General features: G+C 48.0%; 1 protein-coding gene across 1 annotated transcript in view; it reads right to left on the bottom strand.

Moving 5' to 3' along the window:
• Nucleotides 1–7,509: 7,509 nt before the first annotated feature.
• Nucleotides 7,510–11,258, bottom strand: part of CHAT (choline O-acetyltransferase) — a gene marked incomplete at both ends in the record, with an annotated part of 48,446 nt that continues 44,697 nt past the window's right edge. Inside the window, 2 exons of the mRNA XM_081105427.1 lie at nt 7,510–7,755; nt 9,457–9,594. Of these exons, the coding sequence (XP_080961553.1) occupies nt 7,510–7,755; nt 9,457–9,594 (384 nt within the window). The remainder of the gene's footprint in view (nt 7,756–9,456; nt 9,595–11,258) is intronic.

Here is an 11,258-nt window from a genome sequence, read left to right as displayed (position 1 = left end):
TGTATAAAATTTTATCCCCCCCCCCCCCTTTTTCACTGAGTGGAAGATTTTAAACTACTTCTTTATTTAAGATTTATAAAAATATTCAGAAATTTTATTCTTGTATCACTTTCAACAAATTATATTTTCCTAATAATTTTTCTATTTTTATGTAAGTTTTCAAATTTATTGGCATACAGTGGTTGATGGATTCTCTTATTTTAAATGTCTACTTTATTGTGGTTATGTCAACTTTTGATTTATAATATTATTTATTTCTGACTTTCATTTTTAAGTTTGTTTTACCAGAAACGTCTATCTTGTTAGTTATTTTATTTTATTATTGTTTAATGTATTACAAATAGTAGTACATATATCTCCTTCTTCCCCCCATTTACCTCTCCCGGCCTTCTCCACCCCCCACCTCCTGGCACATGACCTCACCCCCCTAGTGTCTGTGTCCATTGGTTATGCTTATATGCATGCGTACAAGTCCTTTGGTTGATCTTTTACCCCTATCCACTCCCTTCTCATGCCTTCCCGCTGAAGTTTGACAGTCTGTTTGATGTTTCTCTGTCTCTATATCTATTTTTATTCATTGGTTTATGATGTTCTTTATATTCCACGAATGAGTGAGATCATGTGATATTTATCTTTCTCTGACTGGCTTATTTCGCTTAGCATAATGCTCTCCAGGCCCATCCATGCTATTGCAAATGGTAGGAGTTCTTTCCTTTTTATAGCAGCATAGTATTCCATTGTGTAGATGTACCATAGTTTTCTAATCCACTCATCTGCTGATGGGCACTTAGGGTGTTTATCTTAGCTATTGAGGATTGGGCTGCTATGAACATAGGGGTGCGTATTGTTAGTCTTTTTAAAGAACCAACTTTTACTTCGTCTAGCTTCTCTATTGTTTTTTGTTTTCTCTTTCATTGATAGCTGCTTTTAAAATTTTTGTTATTGAATTTATTGGGGTGACATTAATTAATAAAATTATACAGTTTCAGGTATACTAGAATTGTATATCATCTGTGTATTGTACTGTGTGTTCACCACCCAAAGATAAGTCTCCTTTCATCACCATTTATGCCCCTTTACCCTCTTCTACCTCCCTCTACCCCTTTCCCTCTGGTAATCACCACACTATTGTATGTGCCTATGAGTTTTATGGTTTTTTGCTTAATCCTTTCACCTTTTCCACCCAGCCCTGCAACATCCCTCTCCGATGACAGCTGTCAGTCTGTTCTCAGTCGGTTTCTATTTTGTTTGTTACTTTTGTTCATTCAGGTCCTTTGCCATATTTCAATTGAATTGTTTGTTTTTCTGGCATTGAGTTGTATGAGTTCTTTATAAATTTTGGTTATTAACCCCTTATCAGATGTATCACTGGCGAATATGTTTTCCCATTCAGTGGGCTGTCTTTTCATTTTGCTGATCATTTCTTTTGCTAGGCAAAAACATTTTAGTTTGATGTGGTCCTAGTTGCTTATTTTTCCCTTTGTTACTTTTGCCCGAGGAGATATATCAGAAAAAAATATTACTATGAGAAATGTCTGAGATTTTACTGCCTATGTTTTCTTCTAGGATTTTTATGGTTTTGAGTTTAATATTTAAATCTTTTATCTATTTTGAGTTTATTCTTGGGTATGGTGTAAGATGGTGGTTTCTTTTCTTTTCTTTTCTTTTTTTGCCTGTATCTGTCCAATTTTCCTAACACCATTTATTAAATTGACTGTCTTTACCCCATTGTATCTTTTTGCCTCCTTTGTCAAATATTAATTGACCATAAAATTGTGAGCTTATTTCTGGGTTCTCTATTCTGTTCCATATATCTATATCAGTGATGGTGAACCTTTTGAGCTCAGCGTGTCAGCATTTTGAAAGACCCTAGCTTAACTCTGGTGCCGTGTCACATATAGAAATTTTTTGATATTTGCAACCATAGTAAAACAAAGACTTATATTTTTTATATTTATTTTAGATATTTAAATGCCACTTACCAAGGAAAAATCAACCAAAAAAATGAGTTCACGTGTCACCTCTGACACGCGTGTCATAGGTTCGCCATCACTGACTATATGTCTGTTTTATTGCCAGTACATGGTGTTTTGATCACTTTGGCCTTGTAGTATAGTTTGATATCAGGTAGCATGATCCCTCCAAGTTTGCCCTTCTTTCTCAAGATTGCTGTGGCTATTCAGGTTCTCTTGTGGTTCCATATGAATTTTGGGAATATTCTAATTCTGTATTGATAGCTGTTTTTAATCTTTATTACTTTATTTGAGTTTACTGTTTCTTCTGTTTTCTTTGAGTTTATTGTTTGACTCCTTTAAAAAAATTTACTTTAAAAATATGCTTATTGACTTCAGAGAGGAAGAGAGATAGAAACATCAGTGATGAGAGAGAATCATTGATTGGCTGCCTCCTGCACGCCCCACACTGGGGATGGAGCCCGCAACCTGGGCATGTGCTCTAACCAGGAATTGAACCGTGACATCCTGGTTCATAGCTCGACACTCAACCACAGAGCCACACCAGCGGGGCAAACTTTTACTTTCTAAGTTACACTTAGTTCATCAATTTTCAGACTTCTTTTCTGATGTATTTTAACATATAAATTTCTCTGAAAACATGCTTTTGTTATATCCCAGAGGTTTTGATATGCAGTATCTTTATTATCATTCTGCTCTAAATTTTAAAATTGTATTAGTTTTTCTTTGAACCATGAGTTTTGAAAGATGTGTTTCTCTGACTGTGGAATATTCTTAGCCATTTCTCTTTGAACAGTACTCCTCCATTCCCCCTGCCCCCATTCTCTCTAATGTTTCCCTTTTGAACTCCTACATGTATCTTCTCTCTATTTTTATTTATTTTTTAATGTTAAACATTGATTTTATAGCTTTTTTTTAGTCATCTATTATCTCCAGTCTTTATGATGTTAATTTTCCTGTTTGTTTTATCTGCCACTTTCCCTCCAGTGAGCCATTCTTATGCCATTTGTATTGTTTGATTGTGAGCTCATCTTTAATGGAGGACTTTCCCCCTGTGCGTGTCTGTGGTGTTCGTGGCTGTGGAAAGTGGTTTTGCATTTGCTTCTGAGACCCTTTGGGTCTTATTGACCCAGGCAATTAAAACAAATTATTGGCTTGTAATTCCAGCTTTACATTTAACTTGTATAAATTCAGACTCCACATCCACATATGACACAGTTTATAGTTTGATTTCTCATTGATGCATTTTTTCCATTACCTACAGCTCTGAGTGAATGGCGTGGTTTCTCAGTGCTCCCCTGGGTTGGCGGGAGAGGTTCTCTAGTCCTTTATATAGGGCTGGGATGCCTCTATGAGGTCACAGTTTTACCTGGGGGTTTGGCTGTATTTCCCACCTTGCATGGGCTGGGGTTATGCCCTTTAAACTTGCAGGGCATCAGCCTCTGAGGTCTGTATCTGGTTGTATTTACCTTTAGCTCCTGCTCACTGCTCTGTGTTGCACATCCTTCTTTTTTTCCTGGCATGTGAGGATTTCTTTCTCGAGGTGATCTCTGTGTTTAAAAGAATTTTCTCTTTATTTGTATGTTTTTTATAGGGTAAGGGGCCTGTCTGCATCAGCTCAGCTGGCTATTTTCCTGCTCCTTTAATATAAGAAATTAGAGACCAAACACAGAATCCTGGGGCCAATGACATAAGGTACAGAAATAGGAAGTGAAATCACACAAGGAGATGGAAGAAGCAGTAGGAAAAAAACAAAACAAACCAAGGAGAGAGCTGGTCCTTGGGCAGCAGAGAAGACCAGAGCTTCGAGAAAGGTCCTCTTATGCGGTGGGAGGCCAGCTTTCCCCTGGGGTGGCATATGGCCCATCCTGTTCACTTTAAAAGGACAGCATAGAGAAACACAACCAGGGAATGGGCTGAATCTATAAAGGAAACCTGACCCTGATTCTCACCTGACCCCCAAGGAGAACTGCTTAGGAGTAATTTGGAAACTTCTGGTTCCTCTTGTGAAACTGGGAAGGACTCTTCCCTGCATTTCAACCTGAATTGACCAACATCCACCCAACAGGACCTGCAGAGACAACAGGGGCGGGTGGCAGCATTTTGCATGTTGACCGTCATACCCTTCTCTGTTGTCTACAGCTGATTATTTCTGGGCCAGTTGTGATATGTGTGATAAGAGCAAACCCAGGTTCCTTAGACCTGGGCCTTCCTATCATCCATTCGCTGTGGAACATCCTAGCCCACATCTTTTTGGAGAATGCCTTTTCCGCATCCCAATCACATACATCATACTCTTTGAGGTTCTTTTTAGGCTCTGATTGGGAAGCGCTGGGGCTTCTGTTTGGAGGAATTTCGGTTCTGGTTTTGAGGATTACAGATGTCTTGCAGCTCAGAATGTATCTTGGGGTTTTGCAGGCTGAGGGCACCTGTGTGCACAGGTACCTGTAGGAAGTTTTCATACAATAACCATTTTATGTCATCTCATCACAACCCTGGGAGTGGGTAGTGCTAATATCAACATTTTATAGATGGGGAAACTGAAGGTTAGATAGAGGAAATGATATCCCCAAAGCCCATGGTAAGTTAGCCCATGGGTTCCTATTTCAGGCATCCCACCTCTGTGCCTGGTACTTTCCCTCCACTCCATTGTACCTCTGCATGTTGTGCGAGCCCAAATGGAGGCACCCAACTCGACACCAGCTTGCTGCCAACCTTATCACAAATACCCCATGAAGCTTCCCTGCCCCTCAGCAGCCCCAGGGTGGCGTGCCACACCCACACACCAGGGAAGACAAAGCTCCTCTCTCCCCTCTCTCTCAGTCCCCGTACCTGGGACACCCACCACTGCTGCAGACAGACCTCAGACAAAGGCAAATGAATTGCTGATCCAGCTCACAAGATTTATGCCAAAATTTTAATAGCATTTCTGGGAAGAAACAAGGGCCAACACCATCTTTCTTGGCATTACTTTTTATTGAATACAGACTTATAGTCTTTAAGTAATTTGAATATAGTGTTTTAAATATACAGTTCTTTAGTCATATATAGATTTATTTAAAGCACAAAACTATAACTCAGAATGGAAAGGCTATAAATGCACATATGATTATTGCCATAAATCTAAAACTATCTTATAAAAATAGAACTCAAATAACGACATGTTTTGGCAACATAGCATATTGTAAGGTGGCCAAATGCACTTTTATGATGCAGCACTGCCCCCCAAATGACTGTCTCTAGGTTGCATTTGCCTTCTCTCTGGGGAGGTCTCCTTTACCAGGGTCCCCACAGAGATGCCCGTGACCATGGCTCACTGTCGCCTTTGCAGAAAGACTCTGTGCACCCACCTGTGCTTGGAGGCGGAAGACCAGCTCCCAGCCCCTCCCCCCCCCCGCCCTGCATGGCCCTTCACACTTCAGGAAGCCCCCAGAACACATGGCTGATACCTGATATAGAGTCGGTTTCCTTCCTCAGCTCAAAGAATGGCAGGTGTGAGTTTGATTCTGTCAAATCAGTATAAGAAGTTTGAAATTAAAGTCCCTCGAACAGTGCCCACTGGGGAAACCCCATCCTGACAGTGGGCACCAGTGCCCACCTGCTGTGCAGGCCCTTCACACACCATCTACCATCCTCACAGCCTCACAAGGTTGGCACATTCTCGTTCCCCTGTGAGGAGGCTCCCTGGGCCCCAGACCGGAGATCTCTGCCCAGAAATCCTCGGAGGGAAACCAGAAGAGAAGGCAGGTCTGCAGGGTGGTCCTCGGTGAGAACAGACCAGTGGCTCTGGGTCCGCTTACAGAGGGGCAGCAGCTCCCCCGGTGTGCCCTAGACTCTTGGCTGCCACGTCCAAGGGGAGCAGGAAGGTGCTGTCTGAGGGCAGGAGCGAGCACCTACAGACCAATGACTTCGATGGGCAGTGCCGGAATCTCCCACCCAAGTCCTCAATCCAAAACCTGGGCCTCAAGGACTTGACTGCTTGTGGCTGCTTGTGTTTTCAACGAGCTGAGCAAAGGTCAAAGTGCCTGCCCCCTCTCTGCCCTGCCCGCGTCAGCCGGGCTGAGGTGCAGGCAGCACGCACAGCGGCCCATAAAGGGGCCAGAGCGGGTGCTCAGAATGGCACAGCGCACAGCAGGATGGGCAGGTGGGGTTCGGGGTGACTTCTCAGGACCCGCCCCACCCAGGAACCCGCAGTGGAGAGAGCTGAACTCGGAGCCTCCTCTGGACAGAGGCAGCTGCTCAGCGATGTGCAGTTTGATTGTTCTCCCTGCTCCGTGTCCTTTTGATTTCCCATAAAACGTGCCCCGGTGGGGAGACCTCCTCGCTGGTCACAGCCTCCAGGACAGTCTCTACTCAGGTTCTGTGACTGTCTGCCCCTCCATCAGGGTTGGCTCTGGGCGTGGCGGGTCCCCCTCCCGGCCGGCCGGCCCCTCAGCCCCGAGACCGGCGGAGAGCCCTGCCCTGGGCCCTCCACATGGGTGTAGTCAGAATCCCCGGACAGCATCCTCAAGGATGCCCTGCTGGGGCCACCACGATCATTTCTTGAAATGGATGCCACAGCAGTGCTCTTAACAGCCTCTCTAAGGATGAATGAAACAAACGAGTAAACAACAGGAAACTCCCAACGCAACCCTCTCTCATCTCCTCTAAAAGGCAGATCCCATAGCGGGGCCTGTTCTGAGTGAAGGGGAGTGAGGAAGCAACCAGAGGAAACGCCAGTGCAGGGTCTGTGGGCAGCAGATGGTCCTCTCTCCCTCCCGTGCTTGCCCGGCCTGAGTGTTTCCTCACCCGGGACTGCCGAGGCCCTGGGGGGCAGCGAGCAGCAGGTCCCCGGGGGCAGGGCCAGGGGCAGGGAGTTGTTCCCTCCAGAGCAGCCAGATCAGAAGCTGAGCTCCATGGAAGGCTGCCCCTGAGAGGCAAAGGGGCAATGTTTTCGTGGGCCCAGGTCACTATTTTACATTAACTTGGGCTGTGTATGTGTGTGTCAGGGGAGGGGGGGCGGGAAGGGGTGCTTACCCAGCTAAATGTGAGCTCAGCGCAGGCCCTGTGAATGATTAGACTGCTCTGCATCCGAAAACAAAGCCCCTACTTCTCCCCAAAAGAAAGGAGGCAATGACCTGGATTAGCCTCTTCCCTCATGATTCACTAGGTACATTGCATTTAATAAGGCGACTCATTCTTCCGTCCGTTGGGCAAAACATGACCCAGCCGTGCTAGGTCCTGCTGGCAGCAAGTGAGGGAAGTCAGCGTGCCCGTCCCACCTCACCTGACCCCTTCTGAGCCCGGCTGCTCTTCTCTCCTGTGCAATGTTATCAGGGCCCGGACAGCCGCCGTCTGTAGCTACGGACACTCCTGCGCACAGGGACACTCCCCTGCAGACACTCAGCTCTGGGGGATCTCGCTGTGCTACGCATGGGGCCCCGAGGACAGGGGAGCTGCAGAAAGCTGGGGTGAGGCTTGGGAGAGGGGTTCAGCAAGGGTCTGGCAGCTGCAGAATGCTAGGCTGGGAGAGCGGACGTGGTGGTGGGAGTCACAGTTAGTGGCACTTTTCCTTTGTCACCAGTGGCTTGCTGGCAGCGGACGGTGGCGGGCTGCAGAGGCCACCCATCTCCGCGAGGCTGTCTTCCACGGCCTTCGCAAACTTGGTGGACGAGGTCTCCGGGCAGCTGTGGAAGCTAGAGATGCAGAAAAGGATGCTCTCGGGCTGGGGGTTGTAGCAGGCGCCGTACCCGTCGGGCACCACAGGCCCATAGCAGCAAAACATCTCCATGGTGGTGGGCACCTGGGGAGAGGACAGGTCAGCAGCCCTGGCTCCCAAATGCCACCCGCAGCCCGCTGGAGTGAAGGGCGTCTGGCACCGTGGCCTCCATGGAATATTTGCTTCTTGGACTACTTTCCACCCGGGCGTTTGACTGAATTAACCAAACCAACCGACTGCGTCAGCATGATGGCCACGGCCAGAGTCATAACAACAAGCCCATCTCACCGCACGACGTCAGGAGAAGAGGGGCCATCAGCCACTCCCTGGTGTGAAATCTGCTCTGCGTGTGGAGTCAGGAGCTACGAGACGCACCTGCCGCTGGGTCTCGGCTGAGCCTCTCTCTCACCTGGGGGCCGTTCGAGGCACCGAGGCAATCAGGGTAATTTACTAAATGGCACCCTGGTGACACCCACCGGCTCAGTGGCTTCCCAGAGGGGGTAATTGATGAACTGGAGGAAATCTGGCCCGTCGCCTCTGTCGATCCCCCCCCACATCCTTAATTACTGTCAGCATTGCTTGGCTGGTCTGATTTTTCTCCCCATGGCCTGGCACGCACAGTTACTCAGCACTGGTGTTTCAAAGTTTGCCATCAATTGGAGACTTAGTTATGCACCTAATATGTTTTTAATTCAGAGCATCGAGATTTTATAATCCGGACCACAAACCCAGAAAAGGTGTTTCTGAAGGCATTCCAGTCATAAATGTTCATTTCCACGGAAAAACCCACCGCACCCCCTTGACTTTGTTAGCGTGTCTTGGGGGGAAATGGACCACATTCGGGGGCAGGTGCAGGGCGGTCTGTTTTAAACCCATAGGTCTGGGCACCGTGTACTCGGGCCTTCAGAAATGACAGTTTTGTTTTTTTGTTTTTTTTTAAACGGGCAGAACAAACCATTAGTCTTGCTAATAGAGCCCCTCCTTGTCAGATAAATGTGCCATGCGTCAGCCACAGGCCAGAAAGCCATGCCAAAGCACTTCTTGCCCACGGATGGCTTCCTGAAGAATTTATGTTGTTTCTGCCCTCATTTAGCCACGTCAGTGAGCTCACTGCAGTAATGAGAAAATCAAATTACCGCGTGGGCCTTTATCCTCAAACATGTGCTATGAGCCCCTTTTATTGCCCGTGTCCAGCCTTTCACAGATGAGGTGGACTTTTAGTAAATTGATGTGGGCAGGGGGGGTGCTTTCTCTCCTAACCGGCTGCCTTTCTCGAATGATTTCATCCTGCCTCTGTGACAGTGATCCTCCACAGGACAAGCCTGCGGTGCTGGCTAGGAGCCGCCGGCTGGCAGCTCACGCCTGCTGCGGTTGCACGGCCTTTATAACAATAGCTGTGTCCTGCTTGGAGGGCCCCGTCTGCCGGGCACTGGGCTGGGCTTTCCACCTCCCTCATCGCACCTCGCTGGGCCAGAGCTTCTCTCTAGGCCTGTCGGGCTTGGGGGGTAGCAGACTGAAAGGCAGTAGTGTGATGGTTAGGGCACCAGACTGGGTGCTTCCTGTCCTGTCCACCTCTGCTAAGGGGGCGTCTGTCATTACCCCCACTTAGAAGATGACACCCAGCGCTCTGATCATTTAGGTCATTTTGCAGAAAGTCACAAAGCTCGTGAGGTTGAGATATGAGACTTGCCTGACTTCAGCCAGGGCCCTATTCACCAAGCTCTTTAGAAAGCCCACTCGTGACGCTAAGCGGCTTGTTGGGCGATGGGAACCACAGGGCTGTACCTGGCTGGTAGAGAGGATGAATCGATTGCTCGTCAAGTATGTCTCGTCCGTGAACATCTCCGGCAGCTCCTTGCACACGTCCCGGGCCAGCTCCCGCAGCCCCAGCAGGTGGTTGTCGATGGCCATCCCTGTTATGGCCTGGGCAGCAGGGAACAAAGAATAGGAAACGAGACGTGGCTCCCACGTGCCTTCTCCCCTCCTCTCCGTCCGCAGTGCTAAGCGGGACTCCCATGGCCGCAGTTCCACGGTGCTTGCTGCGGGCAGTGTGTGGGCAGCGGCCCCGCTGACCGCTTTACCGCGTGGCCTCTGCTCCTCGGGCCCTTGTGCAGTTTACGTCCCCAGGATGAGTTGCAGACCTGGCTGCTTCCTAATGTGCGTCTGAGTCCCCTCCCGTGGTCCTGCTGACATGTGCCATTACCGCCACGTGGGGCTCTGAGTGAAAGGAGCAGGCTGGCCTGGCCATCCCACTCCTTCTCGGGTAGGGAAAGGGAGGAGTCTGGGCAGAAGAAGCCGAGTGCAGGGCCCAGGGACTGCCCAGCCCCATGAAGGCCTGGCGAGGGGTGCCCAGGCTGTCACTGCGCAGACTCTCACCACAACCAACACTTAGCCTCCAGCGGGAGCCCGAGGAATGAGGACAGAGGGTGTTAAGATCTGTTCCTGAATCTTGGCAGCTATTTCATGGGCCCAGGACCAATTCAACTCAATGATTCAAAATCCAAGAAGTCATTTTGAGACAGAAAGTAGACATCTTAGCAGGGGCTCAGCTGACATCTTCAAGGGGAAAGTTTGTTGAATGAAGAAACGTTTTTTCTTTTTATCATCACAAGGTATTTGAGCTCTTATCAAAGGATAAGATGCTCTGTCGGAGGCGCGCAGGGTGATGGTGTGGCTGGGAGTGGGCAGTGGGCCAGGGCACTCACTCTACAGTGTTCCCACTCGAGGCTGCATGTGTAGCACACACACTGGTTTTGCCTGAATTACATGTCTGTTTGGGACAATTCGGTGGGAGCCACCTCTGACCGACAGTGATCACTTCTGGGTCAACATCAAGGCAATGGTGAATAACTCTTGGCGTGGGGGGGGGGGCGCGGGGGGAGTGCGGTCACAGTTACGGAAGTTGGTCACTTTGCTGTTAAGTCCCACATAAGAGGAAGCCTCCCATCACAGTGAACTTTGTTCGGGTTTACAAGGCACGTGTGGATTTGACAGCTATTCTCTTTCAGTTGGGAATGAAAGCATAAAGATGACTCAGAGGCCCCAGTCTCCAAATGCACCTAATTATAGGCTGAAAAGACATGTTACACACCCACAGCTCACATTAGATGTGCCCCAGTAGGACAGGGGAAGGACGGAGCCCCTCTAGGAAGTAGAGTGCTCTTCTGGCTTCTCTGGTAACCTCTGTGTAATCCAGGGGTGGGCAAACTTTTTGACTCAAGGGCCACAATGGGTTCTTAAACTGGACCGGAGGGCCGGAACAAAAGCATGGATGGAGTGTTTGTGTGAACTAATATAAATTCAAAGTAAACATCATTACATAAAAGGGTATGGTCTTTTTTTTTTTAGTTTTATTCATTTCAAACGGGCCGGATCCGGCCCGCGGGCCGTAGTTTGCCCACGGCTGATATAGAGTGAAATCTGGTCAACTTCTTTTCAAAGTCTGTATCAGAATGATTTGCAATTAATATATTGATCACCAGCCCTAGCTTATTCTCTATTGTTTGTATGCTGGCTTGCAGTGCTAAAAAAATAAATCATTTCTCTAAACCAGCCGTGGGCAAACTACGGCCTGCAGGCCAGATCCT

This window comes from Myotis nattereri (assembly GCF_964212035.1).
Source record: "Myotis nattereri genome assembly, chromosome: 13".
NCBI classification, from domain to species: domain Eukaryota; kingdom Metazoa; phylum Chordata; class Mammalia; order Chiroptera; family Vespertilionidae; genus Myotis; species Myotis nattereri.
The sequence above is the reverse complement of the archived record's forward strand: the minus strand, read 5'-3'. Positions and strand labels throughout refer to the sequence as shown.